Source organism: Pan troglodytes, chromosome 3 (assembly GCF_028858775.2).
Source record: "Pan troglodytes isolate AG18354 chromosome 3, NHGRI_mPanTro3-v2.0_pri, whole genome shotgun sequence".
In the NCBI taxonomy this organism is placed as follows: Eukaryota; Metazoa; Chordata; class Mammalia; order Primates; family Hominidae; genus Pan; species Pan troglodytes.
The window spans coordinates 53389967-53406079 of NC_072401.2; the positions used below are offsets into that span (position 1 = coordinate 53389967).

The 16113-nt window shown below is 41.2% G+C and overlaps 1 protein-coding gene across 7 annotated transcripts in view; it reads right to left on the bottom strand.

The window, feature by feature from the left end:
- SHROOM3 (shroom family member 3) overlaps nucleotides 1-16113 on the bottom strand; it is a 357377-nt gene that overhangs the window by 41659 nt on the left and 299605 nt on the right. For all 7 annotated transcript variants that reach the window (XM_063809524.1, XM_054682947.2, XM_016951561.4 and 4 more), the window contains one exon: nucleotides 5739-5870. In XM_063809524.1, coding sequence (XP_063665594.1) covers nucleotides 5739-5870 — 132 coding nt within the window. The remainder of the gene's footprint in view (nucleotides 1-5738; nucleotides 5871-16113) is intronic.

Sequence of the window (16113 nt, forward strand, 5' to 3'; positions counted from 1 at the left end):
AAATGTTTGTGACTCACTGTTCTCTAAAGAAGGGTAAATCACTAGAAGTTCTTGCCGAAGATTTTCTATTTTTAAATGGATAGGCGTTTCAACACTATTAAAATTCATGATGTATTCTTATATTTCTAGATCACATGTAAATAAATGTAGTGTCTTATTGGTCAAGTATGTGATAATGCTTTATGGCTGGAATATCTCCAGATAATATGTTGAGACTAGAAAAACCATATTCGGAGTCAAAACTTGGCTGGAATTTAAGGAAAAGGAGACTACACTTTCAGCAGCTCTCCTCAAGAATGTAATTTTTCTCTATCAGAGAAAGTCAGTTGACTGAATGGCGCATCTTACTTCGGGACGGATAGGTATAAATTCAAGGCAGAAAGGAAGGAAATAGCTCCCAAGTCAGCCAGATCAGGGAAATCAGACCCGGCACTCAATGGCATAGCATATGTCAAAGATTTTACCCCCTACCCTGAATTTCTTCATTCCCCTCTAAATAAAGAGGTCCCACTAAAGAAGCACTAGACAGCCTTGTGGATAATCCTGTATGACCCAGTCTGCTTCCTTTTTAGAGCTAATACTTCCAGGGGAAATGGAACCCCATAAGGGCCGTTTCAGTCACCATTTCTATGAAGGTAGGAGACATTAGGTAATCCTCCTCCCAACTGCTGAGAATTTTAGCAGTCTTTCATTGAAAGGATAATTCAAATCTAACATAGGAACACACACAACAAATCAAAGTAAATAAACTGATGGTTAACTGAAACACTATCGAGTGGGGAAGATACCATCACTAAAATATATATATATATATATTTATTTATTTTATTTATTTATTTATTTTTAAGATAGAGTCTCGGTCTGTTGCCCAGGATGGAGTGCAGTGGCGCAATCTTGGCTCACTGCAACCACCGCCTCCCGGGTTCAAGCAATTCTCCTGCCTCAGCCTCCCGAGTAGCTGGGATTACAGGCATGTACCACCATGCCCAGCTAATTTTTGTATTTTTAGTAGAGACGGGGTTTCACCATGTTGGCCAGGCACGTCTCAAACTCCTGACCTCAAATGATCCACCCTCCTTGGCCTCCCAAAGTGCTGGGATTACAGGCGTGAGCCACCGTGCCCAGCCTAACATATCTTAAAATATAGATGGTATCTATAAATATGAAATCCCTGTTACACATATCTCTAATCAGACCAGTGCAAGGGTATAGTGGGTTCCTTCCTGTAGCAAACCTAAGGTAGAAAGGTCATGGGAGGCCTCTGTTAGGTATTTTCCCTCCTGCCCAGAGAGGGTTCTGTCCCTTCAGAATTACCATTCCCAAGCTGCCTGGGGAATACAGGCACTGATATCACTCACTAGGACAAGTTCTTCCACTGCTGTCTGGAAGTACTCATTTTTATTACCTTTGCCATTGATGCCACCAAAATGGCACTTTTAATGATGGGTAAGAAAACTTGGAATGAAGGTTTTCAATCCTGCAACAATTCCAACTCACATAAAGCCAGCCTTACTCTCAAGAGGGGTGGATCTTGAGTGGATCAAAGTTCTTACCATGGTCTGGCTACTTCTCCAGCCTCATTTTCTATTGCTCTTCTTCTTGCTCCCTGCACTCCAGCATAATAGTTTCCCTGTTGAAACTCAAACCCAGGAAATTTATTCCCATCTCAGGGTCTCAGAGTCTTTGTACTCACTGCTCCCACCACCCGGAGTGCTCTTCACCTGGCTTATTCCCTCTTACTTCATTCAGAGAGGACCTCCTGGAACTAACTAAAGAGTATCTCTTCTCTCCTTTATGCCTGTTACCCTGCTTTATTTTCTTCACAGCACTTACCACTACTTGACATTATATCATATCCCTTTGGTTATGTGAAAGAGACTTTGACTGTATCTATAATATTTAAAGAACTGAAGCGCACATAAAATGCTTTTTAATTCTGTGGTAGATGTATGTATTTTTATAATATCATTCTATTTTGTGTGTTTAAAATACTTTTAAACACAGGTATCTACCAGGTACGGTGGCTCACGCCTGTAATCCCAGCACTTTGGGAGACTGAGGCGGGAGGATCGCTTGAGCCCAGAATGTCAATGTTGGAGTTAGCCTTGATCGCATCACTGCACCCCAGCCTGGGCAACACAGTGAGACCCATCTCAAAAAAAAAAAAAAGTATTTTTAAAATATTTAAAACATAGAGCACAAAATAAGTGTATGAAAACATTTCCTAAAGTGTGCTCACAGAACACTAATTCCTTAGATGATTAAGTATGTTTGGAAAATATTGAGCTAAATAAGCTAAACAATTTTATTTACTGCAAGATTTCTGAGTCTTTTATAAACTATTGTTCTCCCAAACCATTTTTCATGTGTTGTTCTAAAAGAGAAATATATAATACTAAGAGATGTTTTCTAAACTTACTTGATCTCAGAAACTTTTTTTTTCTAAGAAGTATCTAGTGGATTGTTATTCCACGGAACACATTTTGGGAAACAAATATTGTGGTGTAGGGGGCTTTTTATGTCTTGTTCACCATTGTACTCCCAATACCTACAAAGCATCTGAGACATAGTGGATGCTCATACAGATTTGTTGAATGAATGAATCACTGATTTGATACTGCTATTTCAGCCTCTTGTCAGGGGGCTAGACTACATAACTTTTCAGTCTCTTCTAAAGTACTTTAGTACTTTAGAACCACTGGGTGAGATTTCCACAGGGCAGCAAAAACAGAGTGTCAAGGGTCTGATAGAAAGCAGCTGAAATACAATTTCAGTGAAATTCCAAATCCAACCTAGCTCACAGTTAAATTACACATCTTCAGTCTCTCCATACTTCTCTTTCTCTCTCTCTCTCACCTCACTCCTGTCTCTCCCTCATCCTCTCACCCCCTCATACGCCTGCTTCTTAACAAGAAACAGATCCATAAATTCAGGACTGAGATTGGTTTCTGGAACTTAAACTAAGGCTGTCAGAAAGATACCAGCCAACTGATGTGGCACACTGGACCACTAGATGCCACTGTGCTCCTCAGAAACACACCTGGGGCACCTCTCCACCTGCAGCTGCCAAGATCAGATCCCACAGGTGGAACTCAGCATGGGGGTCAAGCCCTCTGCCAAAGCTGCAAGCCTCAGGCATGGTTTGTTTGTGCTGCACCACAGGGTGGTTTGTGCTGCAGCAGGAGAGAATGCACACGTCTGTAATGTTTTGGGTTATTTGAACTTTCCTTTCTCCTTTTGTTCCCATGCAGTGCTTTTGTGCTGATGGTCCTTATGTCAGGAGGAACACTTTTGAAGCTTCAATCAGAGAGACAGAGTGGTAGATACAGCACAAGGGCAGATCCACCTGCCTAAGCCCCTCTGGAGGCTGGGATGCAGAGGAGGAAGGAGGAGGTGCAGAAGCAAAGCCTTGAAAATACTGTACTTCCGGTGCTGACGGCCCCATTCCCCTGAGGCCTACTGGAGCTCACCATAGTTACTGTAAGCAGTCATTCTAGGTACTGATTGCAGTGCTTATCTCTGCTGAAGGGCCAGCACATTTTTTAAGTCACAGTATGGCTTTGGATTTAGAGCTTCATAAGAAGGTTAGGAGTAAGGATGCTCAAAGGACCCCACTGTTGAAGGGCACTCTGTTAATACATACCCACCTGCATTTATAAGTGTGTGCTGGCCATTCACCCTCAAGTTCAGTACCAGGTTTCATGGTGTCCTGAAGTCTTCAGCTTAATTATTATAATCAGTCATCATTCATTGAGTGCTTACTATGTACTAAGAATTGCACATATGCTATTTTATATAATCCTCACAACAATCCAATGACGTGGGTACTAGTTATTTTACAGAAAAGGAAGCCAAGATCAAAGGTTAAATGATTTGCTCAAGCTTACACCGTAGGGGTAAGGGGAGATTTAAACCTAGGTCTGACTTAAAGGCCCAGTCCCTTACCACTATGCTATTCTTCCTTCATTGTTAGGCTCCACACACCTTACCTTCTAAAGGCCCTCAACACCTCCATGCCTGTAAAGCAAAAGCAGTCTGGCTTTGTCAAGGGTCAGGAGACACTGCTAGGAAACCTGCTCTCTGAGAACAGATGGCTCAGACGGTGAGAATAATTTCTTTCAGGGTGATTGGGAAGGACATGGGCAAGGGAGAGGAGCATCTGTAACCAGGAAGGAACCAGGACATTATCTCTTCCTGTGGCCTGAAGCCTACCCTGATATGCTGAGAGAGGTTTGTCCTGTTCAATTCCATGAGCTACTGTTCATCAGTGAGAGGTCTAGGATTTGGCCCTTGACTTGACCAGACATGAGTATTAAGGGCTGTGATTGAGTTCTGGCCTTGCCAAATGCATAGCTACCATCTGTTCATTAAGTAATCCTTCCAGAAGCTTCCAGCCTCCCCTCCTCCCCCCAACACACATGCACACACATACCAACACTTGCGTCTCCTTTGTATGTAAGGACTAAGTGACCCTTATTTTCCTGACCTCGCTACATTAGCGCTATCTAAGCATTTCCCAAAAGTGATAAGCTACGGAGTCTAACTCCCTGGGATCAGAAGATAGATTCCAGTTTGTAGGGGTTCCAAGTCTGAAGTGGAGGGGAGTCCTGGCTTAGTTCTCTCTCTAATGTGTGATGGTGGTCAGGCTGTGCTCCCTCGTTCTATAACCCCTCTCCTAAACCACTTGTGAGGGCTCTCCTTCTTCCTGACCAAACCTTGACCCATACAACAAACAGTAGCGAGAAAAGCAGAGGAAGTATAACCTACTGATTACATGCAGCAGCTTTGAAACCTGGCTTGGATTTGTCTTGACTTGGGTACTGATCAGTTGTTTGAGCTTGGACAAACTAATCTTTCCAAGCTTAAATTTCTTTTTTTTTTTTTTTTTTTGAGATGAAGTCTTACTCTGTCACCCAGGCTGGAGTGCAGTGGCGTGATCTGAGCTCACTGCAACCTCCACCTCCCGGGTTCAAGCGATTCTTCTGCCTCAGCCTCCCGAGTAGCTGGGATTACAGCTTCATGCCACCACACCTGGCTAATTTTTGTATTTTTAGTAGAGACAGGGTTTCACCGTGTTGGCCAGGCTGGTCTTGAACTCCTGACCTCAGGTGATCCGCCCTCCTCGGCCTCCCAAAGTGCTGGGATTACAGGCATAAGCCACTGCACCCAGCCGCAAGCTTCAATTTCCTATTCTGCAAAATGGGGTTAATACTGCTGTATCTCTTTTAAAGAAGTCTGTGAGTCACTACATGAGATAATGTATACACTGAGTGGTCCTCAGTACATTAGTTGTTGTGCCATTGGAGCTAAGATGGACAAATTACCTTAATTGAAAGAGCAAAACCAAATGGGGAGTTCAAACACATGAATAAAAATGGATAAGGTTTTGACTAAGGCAGAAAGCACACTTAAGCACTGAAGGAAGAAAAATCTCAATTTTTCTAATATAGTGCTATCAGTGGAGAAATGTCTGAGAATTGATGGACCCCATAAATATCTCAAATGGCCAGCCAGTGCTTCAAATAATTCTGATCTTCAAGTTGATCTAGCCAAGCATATAAAGGTAACTCATATACACGTCAAGCACTATAAGAGGATGAGAAAAGCAGCGGATAGAGATTTAATATTTAGTGTGAGTATAAGAAAAAACATTCTCAAAACAGAGAAGAAAACATTCTTTTCTGGGAACATGACATTAGAAAGAAAGAAACCCTTCAGTCTCAGCTATAGCCACTTACCTGGAATGGTAGCTTTGGTGCCAAGGAGGGCCGATCATACCCTGAGATATCTGCATCATGCTGGCATCGGGTTGCTTCTCCCCAGATTTAGTTGTGTGCCACGAGTGAGGTCGGCCTGCAGGCTCACTGCGCCTGGGGAGACACAGGAGGGACCCCCCAACATTAGCCAAAGTCTCAGCTGAGTCTCCTCACCGATGTGACTTGTGGATTTGGAAGCAAAGACTGCTGTGTCCTCAGAGATTGAAAAGCAACCAAGTCAATACTGAGAAGATTTTGCTACTTATTTCTCTGACTAATCATTGTTATTCTCTGCTTAACTTGTAAAAATTTTTACTTATTTTGACATAATTTCAGACTTGCATTAAAATGTTGCAAAATTAGTGTAAAGAATTCTCACATAAACTTCGCCTAGGCTTCCTACATGTTAACATTTTATACTTTATTAATGTAAAGCACATGGAGTTGCCTTGGTCTTTCTTGGTCTCTATCTATCCATATATAAAAATGGGAGCCCGCAATTCCTTTCCATTTCCCAAAGGGCTTTGGATATATGGCAAAACATTTTCTGGGGTTTTTGAAGTCCTCTATCATATCCTGTTGCTGGATAAATGATACTATTAATTTCTTGGTAAGAACTGCAGAAACATTAGCAGCAACCTCAGTGTGAACACTGCTCTAAGCTACATGGTCTAGAGAACAAAATGCTCTCTAAAATTTCTCATTTTGCAAGTCAATGACTTCAACTTTTAAACATCCTGCCCTTACAACACAAAGAATTGACAAAGACAAAGAGAAAATGTGGGTGTCCTTCAGACTGCAACACTGAAGAATGAATTCAGTAAGGACTATAATTCAGTAAGGACTATAGAAAGTCAGAGTCAGGAGAGAGCTGCTGTGCCTTATTTTTGGCAAAAAAAGTCAGGTAATCTATCAGGCATTTCATGCTGAAAATTCTTGAACTGTAAGACTGTAGGGGGATTTTTCTGCAGTTTAGAAACACTTTTATGGGATCCAGGAATCCATCTGGATATGGTGAAAATAATAGCTGTAAATTATTCCAACTCATTGTACTTGGCCTTATAGCTAAAAATGCACCTATCTCTTTTCTGTGAAAAAATAAATTAGTTTTTGTAATATAAATGAAAAATAATTCCCCTGAAGCTAATAAAATTTAATGTATTAGGACATCAGAAAAATACTAGACCAGGTGTCAGGAGACCTGGGCTCTTGCCCTGACTTCGTTATTAACTTGCTGTCTGACCTTATGTGAGTTACTTCCCCTTCTTAGCTAAGCCTTTGCTCATCTAGAAAGTGAGAAGATTAATCAGAGGCTGGATTAACTGCATCTTAATCTAAAATAACTTTAAAAATATAGCAGACACTGAAGAGCTTCCCCAAATAGATGATGACTTAAAAACAAAAAAAACCACACACATATACTTCAAATCCTTAGAGATTAGGGTGATAGGAAAATGTTCTTGTGTGAAGCAAGGGAAACAAATACACAAATTTTTTTTTTCAAACAGTCAGTCAACAAAGATTTACTGAATAGAAGGAGCCTGTAGTCAGGTGGACTAATGCTTGAGTTGCCAAATAGGTCAGGAAAAGTGAGAAAAATTCAACTCCCTCTCAAGAGAGGGAGAGAGGCTGGAATGTAGCTAAGGGTATCAGCTCTGAGATAAGACAAACCTGGGTTCTAATCCAGATTTAAACTGAATACCACTGGTTTTAGCTTTTAGATCTCAGGTAAATTTTGTAATCACCCTGAGTTTCCTTATCTATAAAAGGCAGATTATAGTAGAACCTATTCACGGGGTTTTGTGAGATTAAAAATGAGAAAACACACCTGGCCCATAGTAAGAGCTCAATAAATGTTAAGTCTTATTACCATCATTCATTACTAATAAGTTGATGAATAGTAGACAGGGTAGGGAGACAAGCCTTCAGAGATCTTTAAAAGGAAGGATGGTAAATGATGAGGGAGACAAGAATGGGCAGGAACTGCTGGTACTGATGAGGCGCCCAGCCCCGAGCTCCCCAGTGAGGTATTGAGTCAATAATTATGGCAGAGCCTGGCCTGAGACTTACCATGGTCACAGCCTTTCAGACCCTGGCCATGGTGGTGAGGAAGGGAGCCATCAGAGCAGTGGCTGTGACCTGAAATCACGGGGGTAAACATAGGCCAAAAAGAAACAGACCTCACCCACCTGGAAACTATAAAGGAACAAAAGGGAGCAGGTGCACAGCTTGGGCTAAGGAGATGAAGTAGATGCAAAATCAAGACATCAACAGCAGAACCAACATATGACAATTTGTTTGCCTCCTTGTCCCCACATGTATTAGTTCATTCTCACGCTGCTGATAAAGACATACCTGAGACTGGGCACTTTACAAAAGAAAGAGGTTTAATGGACTCACACTTCCACATGGCTAGGGAGAGGCCTCACAATCATGGCAGAAGGCAAGGAGCAGCAAGTCACATCTTACATGGATGGAAGCAGGCAAAGAGAGAGAGAGCATTTGCAGGGGAACTCCTCTTTTTAAAACCTAGATCTCATGAGACTTATTCACTATCATGAGAACGGCATGGGAAAGACTTGCCTCCATCATTCAATTACCTCCCACCGGGTCCCTCCCACAACACGTGGGAATTAAAGATGAGATTTTGTTGGGGACACAGCCAAACCATATCACCATACCTCTCTAATCTTCAATAACAGGTCCCATGTAACCACTAAACCTTGAAGTTCAGCACTGCTGCCCAGGTTGGAGTGCAGTGGCGCAATCTTGGCTCACTGCAACCTCTGCCTCCCAGGTGCAAGTGATTCTTGTACCTCAGCAACCTGAGTAGGAGGCTGGGACTACAGGCACATGCCACCATGACTGGCTAATTTTTTTTTTTTTTTTTTGTATTTCTTTTTTTTTGGTAGAGATGGGGTTTCAACATGTCGGCCAGGCTGGTCTCAAACTCCTGGCCTCAAGTGATCCACCCGCCTTGGCCCTCTAAAGTTGAATCAACCTTTTTTTTTTTTTTTTTTTTTTTTTGAGATGGAGTCTTGCTCTATCGCCCAGGCTGGAGTGCAGTGGCACAATCTTGGCTCACTGCAACTTCCACCTCCTGGGTTCAAGCAGTTCTCCTGCCTCAGCCTCCCGAGTAGCTGGGATTACAGGCTGTGCCACCATGCCTGGCTAACTTTTTGTATTTTTGGTAGAGACAGGCTTTCACCATATTGGCCAGGCTGGTCTTGAACTCCTGACCTTGTGATCTGCCCACTTTGGCGTCCCAAGGTGCTGGAATTACAGGCATGAGCCACCGTGCCCGGCCGAATCAACCTTTTTCTCAGTGCAGGTAGGCCGGGAGCCTGAGGGTTCATGGCTCAGCATCTTAGCAGTTCAGCATTCTTACTGCTAGTCCTTCTCTAATTTTGGACACCAAAGTCCCCAGAAATTAGGCTGCTGCATCTTCAACCAGTTCCTTGAAGGTAGGCTGCCTCACTGACTTAGATTCCTGGTTTATCACCTTGTTCCATCCAATGATTAGAAATCCTTCCTAGTGCTCTAAACCCTTCAGGGGCTGGCCCAAATCACACAGCTAGTAAGTCTGGGAGTAAGGGTTTAAACCCAGTTATATGTGACTTCAGGTACTCAACAAATGCCACTGCTTAATCACATAGCAAAAGCCCAGCCTCGATGAAAAAATAAAGTCTCTTTTGCATGAGATACCTAGAGGTGCTTCATGTATGTACCATTTTAGACCCCAGTGGGCCCAAAATACATTAGAAGAAAGAAGAGAAAGAACAAACTGTCATCTTCCTACTGCTCATTCCCACTACTTAGTGAAGGGAGTTGGCAGAATCACTCTCAATAGTAGAAATTAGCCCCGGGACTGGGTATTGGCCTTGAGAAGCCAATGGACACCAATGGACCGTGACCTCAGACCAGCACCACCTGACACTAAGGATGGCTCTTCAGTGGCGTCATCAACCAACAGTATCTGTCCATGCCTAGCTAGATGCCGAGAAGATTTTCCCACCCAAGAGAAATAGAAAGTGATAAATTCCACAGGCTCCACAGGAAAAAAGATGTCTTCCTGTCAAGGAGATGAGGTGTGAGACAATGTTTACTAATAACTTCAGGGGTTCCAGATAGGCCCTCTAGTTTGCTTGTGCCTATAAGCTGAGTTACTTGGGAGGCTGAGGCAGGGGGCTCAATTTTTTTTTTAATTAGCTGGGTGTGGTGGCATCCACCTGTAGTCCCCACTACTCAGAGGCTGAAGCAGGAGAATCACTTTAACCCAGGAGTTCGAAGCTGTAGCGAGCAATGACTGTGTGCCACTGCACTGCAGCTTCCAGAGAGAGTCTCTTAAATTTTTTTTTTTTTTTTTAGATGGAGGGGATGGGAGTGGAGAGAGAGAAGAGGAAATAAGCAGGATGCTGATGGCTCATTCTGGGGCATGCGAATGAGTGCCTGTGGGACTTTCAGTGGAGAGGGACTAGAGGACTGAGAGCTGGGCTGCATATAGAAATTTACAAGTCACAAAACACAGGGCCTTTGAGAGAAGATAAGCGACTTGGGGAGAATGAACAGGGAGACAAAGGAAATGGTTTAAGGATGAGTCTCTGAGAATGATCAAAATTTAGGGGAGAGGGAGCCTGGGAAAAAGCCCAAGAGGAGCTTCCACAGAAGGAGGAGGAAAACAAGTTAAGTATGGGAGTCTCACAGATTTCTAGTGGGGAGAGTGAGGAGGAGGAGAAAACTGTCAACCACTGCAATGCTGTAAAGAGGTTAGTGTGATGAGGGTAGATGCATGGCCACTGGATTTGGCAACTAGCAAGTCCTTGCAATGGCATGGTTTAGGATGGGGCTAAAGGTGAACAAGGGATAAGACAGGCAGTATGGGCAGATGATTCCTTCAAAAACCTGTTTCTAAAGGGGAGAAGAGGGTGGTAGCTAGAAGACTGAAGGGATCCAGGGAGTGAAAAGATTTTGTTCATGCTGTTTTTGTTTTAAATGAGAAGTTCAAGCAAGTGTCTATAAGGCAGAGAGCGTGCAGAGGCCCATCTGAAGACACAGGACACAGGAGGAGGACTCCTTAAAGACTCAGGAAGGGATGGGATTCAAACACTCAGGTGAAGGGTATGAGCTTATGGAGGAGGAAAGCCAGTGCTGTTGAGATAGAAGAAAGGCGGATGCTGGCAAATGTGAAAGCAAGTAGGTAGCACGAAAAGTTGAGGGGACCTTGTACCCAATGTCCTCTGTTTTCATGATGAACCTAACCTGGAAGAGGGAGAAGTGAGGGAGGTGACACACGGGATCAGGCTCCAGGGACGTGGTACATGAGGACTAGAAGAGTTGAAACTGATATTTAAAAATATTTTATTATCCTTATCTCATCACTATACATTATTTGTATTGAAACATCATTATGTAACCCATAAATATGTACAATTAAATGTCCATTTAAGAAAATAAAAAACAAATTTTAAAGAGATATTTTAAAGAAATAATGACTAAGATATTGTCTCTGCCTTTAAGGAGCTTACATTCTGCAGGAAAGACCAAATGAAATAATTCCTACAGTACAGATAAAATAAGTGCTTTAGAAAGTAGGCCCAATACCTGCAATACAAAGACAGCAAACTCAACTTTGGAGCTTTTTCTTTGGAGGAGGTTGGAGAGGTAACTATTTATTTGCCCTGGGTAGAGTATCAGGTTTCATCACAGTTCTAATAGATTAAGAACAAGATGACAAGATGATTTTGGCGGTCGGGGTGGGGAGGGGGAAGCAAATCAAAAGGCCCTGAAAAAAACAAAAACATGAGGAAAAAAAAAACAAAAAAAAACTTTTCTTTTAGATGCAGAAGATATGTTGGGAGAGGGCTTCTGAGATAAATCTTTGTTTTATAAGATTCTTCCATACCATACAGATAGGAGGTAAGTGATGAAATAAGGGAAGAATTGAAAAGGATGACCAAAAATAGCCCACCAGTGTATATCAGTACAACCTGAATGAAGGCCAGTTTGACAACATCTAGCAAATGATTTTTAAAATAACATACCCATCAAAAGATTGGAAGACAACCTAAATGCCCATTAGCAGCTGACTAGTTAACTCAGTGTGGTATATCCATATAATGGCTGTTAAAAAGGATGAAGTATCTGTATACATACTGATATGGAAATATCTCCAAATATATTGTTACACTAGAAAGATGCAGAATTACATGTACAGTCTGCTACAGTATGTGGGGAAAATCACATGTGTGTATATTAATGTAAAGAGTAGTTTTGGAAGGACACTTAAGAAACTAGATACAATGACTGCCTCTGGGAAGGAAAACTTATTTTCACTGTATTTCATTTTGTAACTTTTCAAATTTTATACTATACGCATGTATTACCTATTGAAAAGCAAAGTATTTTTAAAATAGTCTTTCATTTTGAAAATATAATTCACTGTAGCTTGAGAGTTAAAAAAAAAAGTTAAACAGCTATTTTTTCAGTTAAACAGCTGACTTTCTCAATGATGTGAAACATTTAATAAGCATTCCTAAAGAGCATGGCATACTAATTTTACATTTTGGGATCACTTTGATCTTTAAGAACTTAAAGAAATATTTTCCTAAAGTACATCACATCATGAGCATATCAGTAAGTCAGAAGATGGTTTAATTTTAAAATTTAGCAAACTAAGTTTTGTGTGTGGGTGTAATTCAAACAAAGCCCTTTTGTTGCATTCCTAACCACAAACAAGGAAGCTTAACTGCGTGGGATGGGTAGGCTGATGAAACTGGAATTCGCAAGTGACATGATGTCCTTCTTAGATGATTTTACCCTAACACAGAGAGATTCAGGAATGCAAAACAAGTTTCTGAGAAATCTACAGTAAGTTCAGTATTTTAAGCAGTATTCACTAATCACCTATGTGCCTTCAACCTTGTTAAATTATAGTTGGAGCTCTGCAAGGTCATGGAAGGCCTAAGAGTTTATAATCTTGCTGGGGAGGCTCAGATGCAAGAAAAACTATTAAACAAAGTCAGAGCATCATTCATTCACTCAAAAAATATTTTGAGTGCCTACTGAGTGCCAACCACCATTCTAGGCACTTGACGAGTATTTTCTCACTTAGCCTTTATATTATCTTTATGATATAGGACTATTAATGAGGAAAGTGAGGTAAATACAGAATAAACAATGTGTTCACTGTCACAAATGTAGTGAGCAGCACAGCTACTAAACCCAGGCATCTCTCTCCAGAGCCTGTGCTTTTAATTTGCAAGTAAGGAGCACTGTGCAATGAGGTGGGAGAGGCAGAGGAGGGAGACAGGGAGTAAGCAAGTAAGCAAATCAAACAAGATATTCTCATATAGTTATAAGGGTTCTGAAGGAAATAAAACTGGGTAATGTGAGAGTGTGATGGAAAGTCCCCATTTAAGTCAGAGACAGCCCCTATGAGCAAGTGACATTCAAACCAAGACCTAAATGATAAGAAATAATTAACCATGCAAAGAGCTAGGAGAAGAATATATAGCTCCAAAGGAAAAATGAATGCAAAATCCTTGAGAGGAGGAATGAGTTTGGGTTTTTAAAGAATACAAGAGAGTATAGCCAGAACCTTGTGAGTGAAGAGCAGATGGTATAAAATTCAGATCATATTGGGCCACCGAGGCTGTAGAGGCATTTTGGATACAAGCACCAAAAGCTCACATGAATGGGGTCTGAAGTCAGCCAGAAGGCTTAGTAGTACAGTGGGACTTCAGATGACCTTGAAAGATTGGTATGCTTTGGATAAATGGAGAAAGTGACAACTATTAATTGGAAAATAAAAAATTCTAAGAACTAATTTTTTTGTTGATGCTGTTCTTTAACGAACTGTTATGACACATGTTGCATGGGCTCTTCTCGGTGCAGTGTTATAAAACTCTGCCAGTTATCAACTGGACCCGAGTCAAGTGTATAAGAATACAAAATATACTCAGACTACCAGCACCACAAAATAAAAGTTACCATATTTCTTAAACCCCTTACTAACCCATCAACCTCTCCATCCATTATTGTTTAGTGCGCAATACTATGAGACAAAGTCCATCATAAGAAAGTTCTAATCAAACACTCCCATATCCCCCAAAAAAGAAACAAAATACATCAATATATTCTGCAAATTAGGTCTATTAAATTAAAATTTCAAATATTTGAATTGTAGCTCTTCATCATATTCTTATTGAACACTGTGCTTAGCTGGGGATAAAGCACTGGTTTTTTTTTTTACTTTTATTTTAGGGGTACACGTGCAGGTTTGTTATATAGGTAAGCTTGTGTCATGGACTGGGGGTGTTATATAGATTATTCCATCACCCAGGCACTAAGCCTAGTACCCAATAGTTATGTTTTCTGATCGTCTCTCTCCTTCTACCCTTCACCCTCAAGTAGGCCCCAGTGTGTGTTGTTCCCTTCCATATGTCCATGCGTTCTCATCATTTAGCTCCCACTTATGAGAACATGCAGAATTTGGTCTTCTGTTCCTGCATTAGTTTGCTAAGGATAATGGCCTCCAGCTCCATCCATGTTCCTGCAAAAGACATGATCTCATTCTTTTTTATGGCTGCATAGTATTCCATGGTGTATAGGTAGCACATTTTCTTTATCCAATCTGTCACTGATGGCCCTTTAGGATGATTCCATGTCTTTGCTATTGTGAATAGTAAAGCATTGTTTTTAAAGATTCTTTTTACATGCCACTGCTGTTTTTCCCCATTTTTCCTCATGTATTTTTAAAATTATGAAATCGTTTTTTGAGGCAGGGTCTCACTCTGTCACCCAAGCTGGAGTGCAGTGGCATGATCATAGCGTACTGCAGCCTTGAACTCCTGGGCTCAAACAATCCTCCCATCACAGCCTCCTAAGTAGCTAGGACTATAGCACGTACCCCTATGCCTAGCTTATGAAACATTTTAAACATATATAAATGTATCTGGATTAATATAAATAACCATGTATGCATCATCGAAATTTATAAAGTTTATAAAGTCTTCATATTTTCCCCATATTTACTTCTGGTATTCCTCCTCCACCACACCCATTTCTCTTGCCCCTACAAGCTAACCACTGTAGTTAATTTCTTAAGTATCTTTTCCAGTGTTCTGTTATGCAAATACAGGCAAACATGAACATATAATCTCATTTCACTCCTTTCCCAAAAGAAACTTCATGGCCTGTTCTATCCCTTGCTTTTTTACTCAGCAATACATATTCAGCTGGGCATGGTGGCTCACGCCTGTAGTCCCAGCTACTTGAAAGTCTGAGGTGGTAGAATTGCTTGAGCTCAGGAGTTTATGATCAGCCTGGGCAAAACTGAGACCCCCTTCTCAAATAAAAGCCCTCAAACATATTGAAGATCATTCCATACCAGTATTTACAGAGCTTCCTCATACCTTTATTTCCTTTCAGCTACCTAGTACTCCACTGTATGCATATATTTGTTTAACCAGACCCCTTTTGTAGACACTTTTTCATGTCTAGTCTTTTGCTATTACAAATAATGCTGCAATGAATAACCATGTCCACATAGTGTTTTCTATGTATGTTGAAATGTCTGCAGAAATTCTTAAAAGTGGAGTTGCTGGCTCAAAGGGTAAATGCACTTGCAATTTTGATAATTACTGCTAAATTGCCCCCTTTCACATTTTAAAAAGGAAATAAACTCAATATGAACAATTAAATGTCACTGTAGAAATAATTCGGGGGGAGGCCGGGCGTGGTGACTCAGGCCTGTAATCTCAGCACTTTGGGAGGCCGAGGTGGGCGGACCACGAGGTCAGGAGTTCAAGACCAGCCTGACCAACATGGTGAAACCCCATCTCTAGTAAAAATACAAAAATTAGCGGGGTGTGGTGGTGCGTGCCTGTAATCCTAGCTACTCAGAAGGCTGAGGCAGGACAATCGCTTGACTCCGGGAGGCGAGGTTGCAATGAGCTGAGATTGCACCACTGCACTCCAGCCTGGGCAACAGAACGAGACTCTGCCTCAAAAAAAAAAAAAAAAAGAAAGAATTCAGGGAGAGATTATATCTTCTTTAGTATAGAATAATAGATGATGCATATTTGAACAACATCCCTTTTTAGGCATTTCCTGTTTATAGGAAAATGATAGGCCCCAAATACTAATGATAAAAACATATAGCAATGGAAAACTGGGACCAAGTCAAAAAACACTGAGCTGCACTCATAACATTGTTTCATTCATAGATCCAGATGGTGTTTAGATGTTTATAATATGTTCACAGGAGACAGAAAAGGTCTGAAGCATTTTTAAAAGATTTGAAACAAACAAGAATCTTTCAAAACACAAAAAAAGGTGGCCATTGTCCTTCAACACT